General features: G+C 38.3%; 1 protein-coding gene across 3 annotated transcripts in view; it reads right to left on the minus strand.

Moving 5' to 3' along the window:
- Nucleotides 1-14,592, minus strand: part of GCC2 (GRIP and coiled-coil domain containing 2) — a 287,662-nt gene that overhangs the window by 50,471 nt on the left and 222,599 nt on the right. Inside the window, exons 1-5 of one of the 3 annotated variants that reach the window (XM_081833302.1) lie at nt 7,976-8,116; nt 7,538-7,594; nt 6,464-6,548; nt 5,261-5,328; nt 689-793 (exon numbers count right to left, since the gene is read on the minus strand). In XM_081833302.1, coding sequence (XP_081689428.1) covers nt 689-793; nt 5,261-5,328; nt 6,464-6,548; nt 7,538-7,594; nt 7,976-7,981 — 321 coding nt within the window. In that variant the 5' untranslated portion in view covers nt 7,982-8,116. Of the gene's footprint in view, nt 1-688; nt 794-5,260; nt 5,329-6,463; nt 6,550-7,537; nt 7,595-7,975; nt 8,117-14,592 lie in introns of those variants that run through there. The other 2 variants (XM_006728935.3, XM_081833301.1) reach the window with 2 other exon arrangements.

Raw genomic sequence — 14,592 nt, forward strand, 5'->3', positions numbered from 1 at the left:
AGACAAAAGAAACAGCTGCCTTCAGGAAAAATATTAGCCACAGACTAATTAGAAAAGGAAGTGAGCAAAAATGTACATAGAGAAATAGGATACTGAGATTCCAAGAATTCTGCACAGGCTGTGACTACCTTAAGTATGACAATATACTGCACATCAGCAGTATTAAATATGTTATTCAAAGTAATAACTAAAAAGACAAGAAAACATAAAATAATAACTAAGAAATAAATCTCTGAGTTTAATTTCCTTTTAAAAAGTGATAAATTATGTAAGTTGCATTAAGTCACAAGACTTTAATTAGTAACTCCTGAGTAAAATAATAAGGGACTTTTGGAGAAAATTAGCCCAGACCCAAAAGGCAATTGAGTATCCTAGAACTGAACAGATAATGATATTTAGAGTATGTGTGAGAATCAACTTACTTAAGTACTGTTTCACAAAATATGTAATCCTTATTAATTTTTAATAAAGAATGACATTATAGCAATAAGTAAGATTAAGCAATGCAACAACATTGGCTCCAATTCTATGTATCCAGATGATTTTTAATGATTTTTCTTTTTAGATATCAACTTGTTTTCTTGTAAATTATTATAATCAGACCAGATGCTCGTTAAGGTCTTAGCTCTAAAATTCATGACCATATTAGTTAATAAATAAAAAACCAAACATTAAACTGTTGTCTTACCTCAACCTCTTGCTTCATTTTAATATTTTCCTTCTTCAGACAAAGACACTGTTGCTCAGTCTCTGCTTTTTCCAGAAGAATGGCATCCAGACGTTCAGTCAATGCCTGTTTTGGAACAGGATGATTTGTTTGCCTGTGGTTAAACATGGTGGATTGACCACATGCATAAATTTCTCTTCACCTTTTCCAAACCACACTGAAGTAAGGATAAAAGACTTAAAAAGGTCTATACACAAGAACAAAGAAAAAAGGAGAAAAGAAGTGAGGATATGGGAAATTTCACCATATTTTTTGAAAACTAAAAAGTGGAGGAGGAACTGAATTAGAAATTAGAAAGACGAAAAGTATAACTCACAGTACCTTCACAAGGAAACACATATGAGAAGCTGGCAAATACTCTAGAAAACTAAATGCTCAGAAATCAGAGGCCCCAGATACTGTTAAGGGAAGTATAATGTGTGGGATTCAAAAATTGGGGATTGGTTGAAAACCTGAATAGGGAGTGGTTAGAATAATAGGCAAGAAATCACTCATGTCCCTTCTTTCTCAGAGACAGGTTTGTTCTCTGCAGAAATTAAACAGGATAGGAAGTTAATGAAACAGAAATTAAATCAACAAGAGTCAGTTGATTTGAAAAAAAAAATGCTAATGAAACAACCTCTAGCAAGACTGACCAAGAGAAGACAGAAGTCACAATCATAAAATAAAATAAAAAGGAAACATATTTACATATAAATCAGAGATTAAAGAGTTAAAGAGAATATTACGAACAATTATTTGGCAACAACATTAACAACTGAAATGAAAGGAATAAAAATTGCTAGAAAAATATAGCTTCATTAACTCAAGAAAAAATTAAAAACCATAATTAATACTATAACTACTTAAAAATGAAACTAGTTGCTTAAAAACTGTCTACTAAAGAAAATAGAAGGAAGAGTTTTACAGGTGAATTCCATCAAATTTTCAAAGAACAGATTATCCCAATTACATATGAACTTAGACAAAATAAGAAGCAATTCCCAAGTTATTCTATAAAATTTGCATAACTTGATACAAATATCCGAGGACTTTACAAACAGGAAAATCATAAATCATAAATCCAATTCACCACGAATCCAGATAAAGTTAATCCTAAAGGTTAAAATCTAAATAAATGTTAAAATCCTAAATAAGTATTAGTCCACTATCACCCTAGATTTGCTTGCCTCTGAACTTACATGAAATAAAGAAAAACTTTAACAAAAACAAAACAGATGCAGAAAATTTAGAGTTTTATATAAAGTTATAGCTATTATTCAGACAGGGGTAGAATAAAACCATTTTAAAATACGGGATGACAACATTTTTCCTCCCAAACATCCCTTCTTAGAATGCTACAGAAAGACATACTCTATATAAGATGAGGTTAACCAAGAAAGTCAATGACATGTCACCTAGCAAACAGGGGCCAATAATAGGAAAGCAGTATAGAAATTCACAGGATCACAGCACAAGGCCAATTCCAGGAAAACTGTGTGGCAGACCAAGAGAATGACCAGAACAAATCAGTGTAGGACAGAAGGCTCTAGAAGGAGGTGGTCCAGGAAAAAATGGAAAAGGTTATTTGATCTATTTGACCGAAAGTAAGAGTTGTTGTGAAAGATAGCTAAATTTTCATCTGCTGTAGCAGCAAGTTAAGAGCTAAATGTCTAAATGGATAAATCAAAGAATAGCAGTATAACCATATATTTTTAGAAACAGAAATAATTCTGTTATTTAGTATTATAATAAGCTCTTTAATAATTAGTATTATTGGTAAATCATATGCATATATTACTTTGGTTAAAACAGTTTTAATTTTAAAATTAGTTTTTCACAATACATAATGTATTGCAATATAAACTTCTGACTGGTAAATATCAGGGGAAGCCTAAATACATTCATTAAATTTAGGAGATATATAGAGGCCATTAACTGAAAACAGCTGTAAAAAACCTTGAAGGTTAGAGGCACAGAATGGACAGTTATTTTTTAGCAAACATAGATTTGATTCCAGCAAAGAGATAGTAACAAGAATGACTGTACTAGAAATTCCATTCTCTTGACATGCAGTTTTCACCTTCCCCTTGCATTTAGCAGTAGCATATAAGTTCACTATAATACCATACACTTCAAATTTTGACATGGAAAATATGGATTATTATTCCTATATTTAAAATAGAAGTCAAACATGTCAGCTTTGAATAAAATTTTAGATGTATCCCAATGCACTAGAAGATCACTACCAGAAATAAGATGATTTCCAGAAATTTTAATTACAATTAAAACTTATAAAAAGCCATAAATTTTTAACATTATAGGAAAAACAGAAAATTCTGTATTCAGAGCCTCATTTTTCTAGTGTACTTTTTCCAATGAAGAGATAAAACTTAGCAAGAAGTTTTCCAGAGGTGTAGAGAATGTATTATATTGCAGTATAGGATTTTTCTAAAATAGAAAAATTACTTATAGCAGCAGAATAACTGATACATATCTCTTTCACTCCCCAAAGTAATTCTCTCATTAGAATTAGAAGCCAAAGGTTTTGTTCTCATGAATTTTACCAAACTTACTTTCTGAAACTTGAGCGGTGAGGATAACATGCTTTAATATGAAATTAACCTGAAAAGTAAAGCTCGTTAACTTAGAGAAATTTTCTAATCTCCTCTTTAGCAGTTTTGACAGAAAGGGAGAATACACTACTCGGGAATAAGGAGGAAATAAGGGGCAGATATTTAGATATTCTGGATTGCAACTGTATAACAAGTATTTCAAGGGCTAACAGTTAACTGATACTAAATGATACAAAAACCCCTTTTTAGTGTGTATGTATTAAATACCCCCACAAATAAAATATGCCAATAACATATATTACAATGAATTTTTTATTTTATTTTTTTAAAAGATTTTATTTATTTGAGAGAGAGAGATAGCGAGAGATAGTACCAGCAAAGGGGGGGAGTGCAAATGGGGGAAGCGGGGAGAGGGAGAAGCAGGCTCCCCCGAGCAGGGAGCCCGATGCAGGACTCGATCCCAGCACCCTGGGATCATGACCCAAGCCAAAGGCAGACACTTAACCAAATGAGCCACCCAGGCATCCCTACAATAAATTATTGAGAACTTATGTGACCAATGCAATTTTAAGTTCTAAGCATGTATTAACTCAAAATACAACACCTCTATGAACAGTAGGTATTATTATTATTATTTTCTCTAGTCTACAGGTGAAGGAACTGAAAGGAAAGAAACTTAGATATGGCCATGTAGGTAATACATGGCAGAGCAGGGATCCAAAGATCTGAATCAGGGTGTCTGGCTCTAGAGTCAATACTCTTAGGTAAATATCAAGTAGTTTTACTTCAGCTATCACTGATTAATAAAATACAAAATGACCAAATAAGCAAAGAAAACTACTATGAATTCACTAATACTTAAGTAACTCAGTATACTGTGAATCCAAATGGTATTTGTGCACACTATGCATGCTTTATATACTGTCTTAGCTAAATAAAGAACAAAGCAATCGTGTGAGATATGCATGGGGATTTAAAGCTCTCTTACAGTTACTCTCTGGGAGTCTTTCAATTGTACACTGCTCACAAGTTGGGAGCCCCCTAGTAAGAAAATAAGATAATTTATAAACTTATAATCAAAGAACAGATATCAAGACTCAAATTATAAATACAGAAAAGGAAAAAGATTACTGCAGAGCTTTGAGAAGTAAAAGAAACTCTAAAGAAGATTAGGCCAAACTGGGGGTGGGGGAGGCATTTAGTTAGCATTAAGGGCATGTAAATAAGAATAACAAATTCAGCTTCTTTGACAGGGAATAACAAAATAAAAACAGTACCCTATGATCTAGTAAAAGCATGTAAAACTGAAAAGAGAGGAGAGCCTGGTTAGGGAGGTATCAAAAAAAGTTAAGTATGACACGAGGCATTTACCATACAGCCATGGAAATGTAGAAAGCATACTGATAAACTACAGTGTTATCCTGAAGGAACTAGAAGTCACTGGTGGCTGACACACGTAGAGGATAAAGGAAACAGAAAAACTGAAGAGTCTCTAAAGTTAAAAGTCCTGAAAAACAGGGCTGCCACTGGTTGTCCAGGCAAAGGGATTTGGTCTGAATATGAATATGAAGACAAGAAAAATGGGTGAATATTTCTTTCCCCAAACAGCTCAAAATGTCAGCAGTCACATCCAGGAATATATGTCTATTAACAGATTATATGTATCTATCAGCCTAAAAATCATCATCAAAGTCCTGAGCATGGGTTTTCTAATTACAGAGTGTGTGGGATGAAGATGGGAGAGAGGAACACTCATTTTAGAACAGAAAGGGATGGAGAGGTCATTTAACTCTTTTTACAGGCAACCAGAGAGGTAAAAAACTTAACCAAGGGCAGGGAGGAAGTGGACAAACAGGGACAGAAAGCCAGACAGGGCTCTGGCAGACTGACAGCTTTAAAGGAAATTTGATTTGTCATTAGACATTTCCTCTAAGTAAATATATAAAAATTAAAGCAATATTTGCAACTGTTGCATTACCTTAATAATATCATCAGTTCCTCCAGCAACAGGTTTTGATTTCAATTCCTCAATTTCTTTCTCCAATTCTAAATAATTATTAAAAAAATTCCAGTTCAGAAATGAAGAAAATAATTATTGTCTAGAGTGATAAGTACATTCTTAAAAAAAAAAAAACCCACTACAAATTAGAATACATTTAAGCAGCAGATATTTTGAGAAAGTATTAACTTTACCCAGTATTACCTTTTATTTTCCTTTTTCTTATGGAAAACTCCAGACAAATAAGAAAAGTAGAAAGAACAGTATGATTAATACACCCATCACCTTAATTCAGCAATTATTACACGGACTCTTGTTTCATCCCGGCACTTCTCCCTTTTCCTTTTTTCTTACCCATCCTGATACTTTTGTAGCAAATCCCAGACATATTATTTTAGCTGTAAATAACTTCTTACTGTATAATCTTAAAGCAACAACTAACCTCACGTTAAGCATAAATGCTAACCTATTTCATTAACTCATGTCTAGGTCTGGAGCCTAGAACACCTTTCCAAATACATTACTCTCTTTATCACAAGCTGATCCAATCTCCCTAAACACAATTTGACCTTTTCTAGTAGAACATAAATCTCGGCTTTTAGGCTGGGCAGTTAGCATTTGTTAGTCACAGGAAATTCATGGCCTCACCACATATATTAAAAAGGACACTAATATCTACATCCTTTTGGAATATAAAGGTGAATAGGCAATCAATCAACTTCAGCAAATAAATATACTTCAACATTCCAGGGCTGGAAATCTTTTATTACTTTACTTGAGGCCTCTTTTTACAAACCCTTTGGGCTCACAACCTTATGTCTCTAACATTTCAACTGATTGCTCTAGGAAGAAAAAATGCTTTTTCAGACCAATATACAATCCAAATGAAGTAAAAAAAAAAAAGTGCTTAATTTTAACAATTCAAGATCCTTTTCCCTGACTTTATTTTAATAATTCAAAGATAACTGCAGTTTAGTGATGTGAAATGGTAAAAACACACACACACAAAAAAAACCACAGGCAAATGGTTAGAATGTTAAATAGGAATAGATTTCACTATAATTATTATGATTTATTGGATATACTGGTAAACAAAATAAGCTAATATACTATTAAAAACCTACTATTTTTAACCATGTTTCAATGAGATTGTGGTGAAGATGAATATTTTCAACACAATACCTGTACATCGGGATTTAGCTTTCTGTATTAGCATCATCTGTTTCTTGGCAAACTTGATAAGATCTTCCTTGGGCAATGTTTCCAGCTGAAAGATGTAATGATGTTACCAGTTTGTTATAACTCATGTTTCTATTATACCACACGCACACAAAACCATAATGTCCTCTTAAAAACATCCTACTGAATAAATCTTTATGTCAACCAAACCACATTTTTAAAAAGTAGCAAATGCAACTTCAACTTAATAATTACTAGGTGAGCAATTACTATGAAATGTAAAACAACAGCACATAACCTCTTATGTACATATATTCTTGTTTAGGTTAAGACACTTTCTGCGTTTTGATTTAATTGTAAAATTAGGGGACTGGGACTAATTCTACTTAAAGTTCCTTGGAGCTGTAAAATTATTCTATTCAAGGCTGAAATAAGTCTTTGGCTACATGAAAACATGTAAGCATAATTACAGAAACAAGACGAATCAGGGTGCATTAAGTCTTTTTAAGAAATCAGGGAAATTACTTAACCCTTGGGGCTCAGTTTTCTCATCTTTAAAATCTGGATAATAGTACCTATTTTACCATTTAAGCTTATCATGAGGCTTAAATGAAGTAACTGAGTGTTCAGGTAAGTGCCAAAAACTTAGTATGCAAGCAATAAACCACCATCTTTTTAGAATCATTGAATATTAAATGTTGTATGGGACCATAAATATTACCTAATTCAACTCTCTTTTTTTACATCATAGGAGAGGTCTACTTATGTCACTGCTCCTTCCACTACACTATATAAATCCTCGTAAATTAGATTGCTTTGTTTAATGTTTGAAAAATTGCAGAATCTCTCAGCAGCATTAACCAGAAGCAGGAAGTAAACAAAAAGTCAACTCTTCTCATAGCAGGAAACTTCAAAAAGAATAAATAACAGATTGGTTACTGTGGGAACTAAAATTGAGATCCCTTGGAGAAGAGTTTCTTTTAAACAGGCCACCCCACCGACCCATGCCAAAGTTCTCCATTCATCACCCTTCCACTCTTAAGTGAACCCGCTAGTCAAGTACTGTATTCTCTTCACCTTAGATTTCCCGGTCCCAGGGGTGGCTGGAGAAGCCATCCCATCTTGAACAGGATCCTGCAAAACAAAATCAAACCCAGGTGTCCGAACTCTTTTCCTAATCCCAGACGGAACGCTGGAACCTTTATAGGTAAAAGCCCTTCCGTGGAATCAAGCGTAGGAAACTCCTACGTGAGAAAGAATTGGGGAAGGAGGGGATCTGTCGCTGTGACAAATCGTATACTGTCTGGCTGTAAAGGGGCCAGATAACCGCGAGGGGCTGAGTCTGGGGCAAGGGAGAGACCAGGACAGCGCGGGGCTGCGGGGCTGCGGGGCGCGGAAGGGAGGCTGCAAAGCCCTCACACGGCGCCCATCCTCGTATCCCAAACCGCGGCGCGGGAAGGCCCGGCAGGGAGGTGGTGGGCCCGGGTCCTAGTCCGGCCGCCCCGGCAGCGTTACCTCCATGGCAGCCGGCCCGCAGTGGCCACGAAGCCCCACAGCCCGGGAACCCCTCAGCCCAGCCGCCGCCGCCGCCTCTGCACTTCCGTCTGCGGCCGCCTCTGACGTACCCTCGGCTGCAGGTTAAAGGTCGCGCTTCTTCGGGGGGCGGGGGGGCCCCAGCCCCCCCGCGTCTCCATAGCTACAGCCCGGTGACGCTTCCGCTTCCGCTTCTGCTCCAGGAGGCGGGTCCCCGCACGCGCCCCGCCCCGCCGGCTGCCAGCTCACCCTCCACTCCCGCCTTGTGGCTGCTGCCTAACCTGGAGAGTGGGAGGTTTTCGCACGTTCAAACCCTGGTTTGAGGTGGGTCAAACCCTGGTGTTGAGTGACACAAACCCTGATAGGTTTGAATCCTGCCACTGCCATTTATTAGCTATGGGAATTGGGGAAATTAACCCTCAGGGCCTCGTTTTCCATATCTTAAAATCCTGTAAAAATGATGGGAGTACTGTATTGGGGGGTAGGCACCCCCGAAAGGCCAGCTACCTTGCTCTTTAGGGGAATCCTCAGAGTGCCTGTCAGACAGACAGCTGATTTCGAGGGGTTTCTTAGGCAGATGTTGTCCAGCAGGGTGCCGTGTGAGCTCCCTAGGAAGCTGATGGAGCCAAGGATGGCGCTTCCCCTGAAACAAGCATTTCTTGCTCTAGAGGCTGTGAGGAGGTCCCCCAGGGTGCTCTGCTCGAGAGGACTCTGAACTCATGCTGATGTGGTAGGAAGCAAAAGAGACGGCCTCTCTCAGGCAGTCGGGACAGAGATGGGGGAAGACACCAAACCGGAGAAGAGAGCAAGGATCCTTACTTCTGAGGGCACAATCATTAGATTTGCTGTTTCAGTGGCCAAAGCTGCTGTTGTGTCCTGATTGGTTGGTGAAATGGTTTGCTGTCATCCCTCTTCCCCCTCATGTTTACAACAAAGGTCATTAACTGAGGTAATTGGAATATACAACTTAGCTCCCTGGAGTTTGATCTGGCTGTAAGGATGTGAAGAGGCAACCTACAGTATGTATCAAATAAATGGTAGCTAATTATTACTAAGTAAAGAGATATATAACTAAGAGAGAAAGAACAATTATTGTAGACAGTATAGTGTCCTCCCCAACATCTGTTCTTCTTTGATAATGTGTAGCACCTAGTCTTTGGCTGGGATTGATTCAGGGAAAGTGTGTGATGTAAGGTATACAGTCAGTGACATTTGGTACTTCTGTTTCATATTTTGATTTAAGTGATAATGTTTTCTCTTTCTTTGAATATGATTGAAGAAACATACAGCCCTGATTGCTGTTGGTAGACATTTGCCACTATGAAGGAAGGCAGCCTGAGGACAAAACTGACTATCAGGAAAAAGGCAGAATCAAGAGAGTCAGAAGAATAAAGCTGGAGTGCTGATCAATCTATGATGAATGAGTCTATACATTATCTCTATTAAGTGAGCCAGTTAGCATTGGGATTTACTGTTACTTGTAACAGCATTATACATGTCTTGGGAGGAAAAGTTTGCCAACTTGAGAAAAACACAAATTATCTCTCTATAATGAGCTGACTTGAGAATATATCCATAAATCTGGACATTGTGCAGTGTTGTAAAATGAGTGACTTTCTTGGGGACTAGAAAAATAATCTCAAACAACCTTTTAAAAAAAACCTAGCAACTAACTCCTAAAAGCCATCAAACATTTTAATGTTTCTATGGCAGCAAACTAACTATTAAAGAAGAGTGAGTAAATAGTTTGGCAGGTAGAATTAGAAAAACTCAAGACTTTGAGAAGCCCTTGGAGAAAAGACGACTTTCTGTTGCCCTGTATATAACAGGCACTCTATGAATACTAAATTGAATCTATTAATTCATGTAGGAAAGGGTCAGTGGAATGGAACTTGAGTTCACCAATCATTTTTTCCAGGTTTTGAGTAAGCTTAGACCTGCAACTACAGTGATATTTGTTCTATTAATATAAAGGATTCTAGCTATATTTTTCTGCTTCCAGTATGAGATCTGATCTAGGGTCATATTGCATTTAATTGTCATGTCTCTTTAGTCATCTTTAATCAGGAACATTTCCACAGACATTTCTTGGTCTTTTACAAAATTGACATTTTGGTTAATTCTTTTATATATATATATTTTTTAAAGATTTTATTTATTTATTTGACAGAGACAGAGACAGCGAGAGCAGGAACACAAGCAGCAGGAGTGGGAGAGGGAGAGCAGGCTTCCCGCCAAGGAGGGAACCCGATGTGGGACTCGATCCCAGGACCCTGGGATCATGACCTGAGCCGAAGGCAGGCGCTTAACGACTGAGCCACCCAGGCGCCCCAATTCTTTTATATTTTTGACATTTTATCAATCCCCCCCCCAACAACCAAGCTCATAGATAACAGAGAACAGATTGGTGGTTGCCAGAGACAGGAGGTGGGGAGTGGGTAAAATGGGTAAAAGTGGTCAAAAGGTGCAAACTTCCAGTTATATTATTTATAATGTAATGTACAGCATGGTGACTATATTTAATAATACTGTATTGCATATTTGAAAGTTTCTAAAAGAGTGGTCTTAAAAGTTCTCATCACAAGAAAAGAATTGTTTTTGTCTATGGTAACAGATGTTAATGAGACTTACCATGGTGATCATTTCACAATATATACAAATAGCGAATCATTATATTGTACACCTGAAAACTAATATATGTTATATGATGAGAGTTATATCTCAATTTAAAAAAAGAATTTAAAAATTGACATTTTTGAAGACTATAGTCCTCCTCACTTTTTATTTTATTTTTTTCAATTAACATTCAGTAAAATTGACTTTTCTTTTGGCATACAGTTCTTCAAATTTTAATATATGTACGGACTCATGAATCTCTGGGCTAGTCAAGTACACAACAGTTTTACTATCCCCCAAAATTCCTTCATACTACTCCACTTTAGCCACACACTCCTCCCAAATCACTGGCAACCTCCATATTGGTTCTTTATCACTATAGTTTTGTTGTTTCATGAATGTCATATTAATGGAAACATGCAGAATGAAACCTTTGAGGGTGCCTTTTTTTCTTAGCAAAATACCTTCGAGATTCATCCACGTTGTTTCATTTAGCAATAATTTGTTCCCTTTTGTTGCTAAATAATATTCATTACATGAATATACCATAATTTTTACCCATTCACCGATTGCAGGACATTTGGGTTTCTAGTTTTAGGTATGTATAGGCTTACTATAAACTTTCATCTACAGGTTTTTGTGTGAACACAAGTTTTTATTTCTCTAGGGTACATATTTAGAAGTTAGATTTGCTGGGCTCTATGGTAAGCATATGCTTAATTTTTTAAGAAACTGCCAAGATTTCATCCTGATCATTATGCAGGACGTGGCAGAGAAGAAATGATCTTTTTCTAGGGACAGCCACATTTAGTGACCAACTGCCTTAGTAAGGTATGCAGACCAGGATATCAGGGAAGTGGTCAAAAACCTTTTCATGTTGATTTTTATGGAGGCTGTTTCAGTGCTTAAGAATATCAAATGCCTGTAGATGGCAGGGAGTACAGAAGATCCATTGAATACCTTGTCAGCCCATTGTGAATAAATTTTTTTGATAAATGGTGTATTATGGTCAAGTTGCAAATTGTCCAGAAAACCAAACACTGTGACACATAGTGGTCTCAGGGATCACAACAGAGTGACTGTGGTTGGGTGCTTGGGCTGAAACAACAGCACCATAACCTGATTAAGTGTCATCAGTGATGAGGCATCATCAAGAAATAGGCTGAGGTGTGGGAGGGGGTGGGGTGAGGATGTTAAATGTCAGTCCGCCAGGAGACAGCCAGGCCAACTTTGGGCAGGAGTCACAGGTCTGGAATGCAGAGGCAGCCTCCACAGAAACAGAGCCCTTCCCTCTCTGCCTTTTTTGTGATGGTGGATGTGTTGTCATGTCTGGTATGATGATGGCTGCAGGCAGGAGGATAGTAGCAACCAGAGCAGTGTAGGCCCAATTAGCAGCTTGATTCTGAGCAGTCTCATCAGAGAATGGGCCCTTTCTGTGGGCATCTACATGAGGGCCCCAGAAAGTTAGGTCAGCAGCTGTAATTTGTTTCCACAGTTCATGACCTCAAAAAGGGGTGTCTTTAATCTGCCAATCTGTAGTTTTCAAAGTGGCAAACCAGATATCTAGGCCACTGGAAAAAGCCCAAGAGTCAGTAAGCACAAAGCAAGGTTCATCAGGCAGTATTAGCCAGAGCTCTGAGAAGGACCTTGAGTTCTCTCCTCTGGGTGCGGGTGCCATGTCCATTTTTGGTGTTGCAGTGCTGGCACTGAGATTGGACAGTGGCTGCAGTGCAGTGAAAACTACTGAGTTTTTGCTTAGCCAAACCAGGCTCAGAATTTAGGGGAATCTGTGAATTGAGGGTCCAATGAGCCAGTAAAATAGCTCACATGACTGAGTGGATGGCAAAACTTTCCTCAGAGAGATAGCTGCCTCTTTTTTTCTGTGAAGTCTGGATGTCTGTGGGGCCAGGCTGGCTGTTCTTGAACATATCATTTACGTTTGATAATGTAGCAAGGTTTTGTGAGCCCTGTTCACATTTTCAGTCATAGAGTTTGAGTTGAGTCATCCAAAAATGGGATATTGGGCCAGAGATTTATAAGGCTTACATGGGTCAGTCATTCAGTTTTGACCACAGCTCTGTAGCAAGCTAATAGCTGCTTTTCAGAAGGGGTGTACCTGGTAACCCTGATAGGGAGGCACTGAGTCAAAAACCCCAGAGGCACTTCCACATGGAGGCTGCCTCCCTTCCCCAGAAGCTCTCGTTAACAAAATCATCAGTCACAGAGACTTTTGGTTCAAAGTGGTTATTAGAGATATGGAGCCCCCAAGGTAGCAAGCATGCCACAGCCTGCTATGCAGCTTCCAGTGAAGTCTGTTGTTTCGCACTACACTCAAATGATATCGGTTTATGGGTTAGCCAGTAAAAAGGACCAAGTCGAATGCCCAAATGAAGCATGTACTATCCCCAGCTTCCAAAGAGCAGAATAAGGCTTCCATTTTGGGAGAGGGAAGCAGAGACAGCAGTTTTTCCTTGACTTTCAGGAGCATTGAGCCCTGTGAATCTGTTTATTTGATTCACAGTTCCAAAAAACTTTGTTATCAAGCCCCCGACTCTTATTGGGATTTACCAGCCTTCTCTATTAGAAGGGATGTGTTACTCCCCATCAAGGCCATTGAAGTTGAGGCTTCTAACTGGCTAACCACCAGTTGCACATCATCCCTATAGTGAATGGTTTTGGGCATGAGAGGGTGAGGCATTTGCATTAAATCTTAACCCACCCACTGGTAGCAAATGGTAGAAGAGTTTGTCCCACTAGCACATTTTTATGTGAGGCTCTTTCTTATTGGGATGATGCCCTCTGACGCTTGTAGGATGGGGAAGTACCAGCATACAACCCATCAGTTCCTACATAACATTCAGATGTAGAAAGAGTAGTAGCTGAATCAACTGAGAGCACCCCTCCTATAAGGTCACTTTAGCTTCCTTCCTGCATGATGAACCATGTCCAGACTCCATCAATTGATGTGGGTGCTCTCTCCTTACAAGAGTCCAGGTAGGATGGCCATAAAAATTTCAGTCTCTCACTCTTGAGGTTCCCTAGCATATTCAGCATATATAGACTTATATATTCCTCTTGCAGAGAGGAGGACCTTCGCCCAAACCTTGGTCTTTTTTTTTTTTTTTTTTTTTAAAGCATCTGGGTAGAGGGAATGGATGGGAAGAGAGGGAGCAGGGATGAGAAGGGAAAGAGCAGCTACATGCCAGTAAACAAGGCTTTATATTACATTTTGTTCTGAGCGGAGTGGTGGCTGCTTGGAGCTGAACCAAATGAATGTCTAATGTTTCTGATCTTTTAAAAGCTCTGGATCCCCATTGCTGACATCAGCAATCCTGTACAACACCAGCTGCACGAGATCTTTGAAAAGACAGTCCAGATCAAAAACTGTAAGGGCCTCTGCCTGAAAGATGCACAGAAAAGTGAGAAATACAAGCAGAATTGCCTCTCTTTCTTTTCTTTTTTTTTTTTTTAAGTAATCTGTATACCCAACGTGGGGCTTGAACTCATGACCCCAAGATCAAGAGTCTCATGCTCCTCTGACTGAGCCACTGAAGCACCCCAGAATTGCCTCTCAACACCTTATATCTTATGAACTTTCTAACACACTTATTAGTTTTAAAAGGTTTTTTTGTAGATTTCTTTTCCCCCTGGATTTTTAAAAAATTTTTTATTGTTATGTTAATCACCATACATTACATCATTAGCTTTTGATGTAGTGTTCCATGATACATTATTTGTGTATAACACCCAGTGCTCCATGCAGAACGTGCCCTCTTTAATACCCATCACAAGGTTAACCTATCTCCCCCAACCCCCTCGCCTCTAGAACCCTCAGTTTGTTTTTCAGAGTCCATCATCTCTCATGGTTCGACTCCCCCTCCGATTTCCACCCATTCATTCTTCCCCTCCTGCTATCTTCTTCTTCTTCTTTTTTTTTTTTTAACATATATTGTATTATTTGTTTCAGAGGTACAGATCTGTGA

This window comes from Leptonychotes weddellii, chromosome 10, assembly GCF_054177405.1.
Source record: "Leptonychotes weddellii isolate Sample4059 chromosome 10, ASM5417740v2, whole genome shotgun sequence".
In the NCBI taxonomy this organism is placed as follows: domain Eukaryota; kingdom Metazoa; phylum Chordata; class Mammalia; order Carnivora; family Phocidae; genus Leptonychotes; species Leptonychotes weddellii.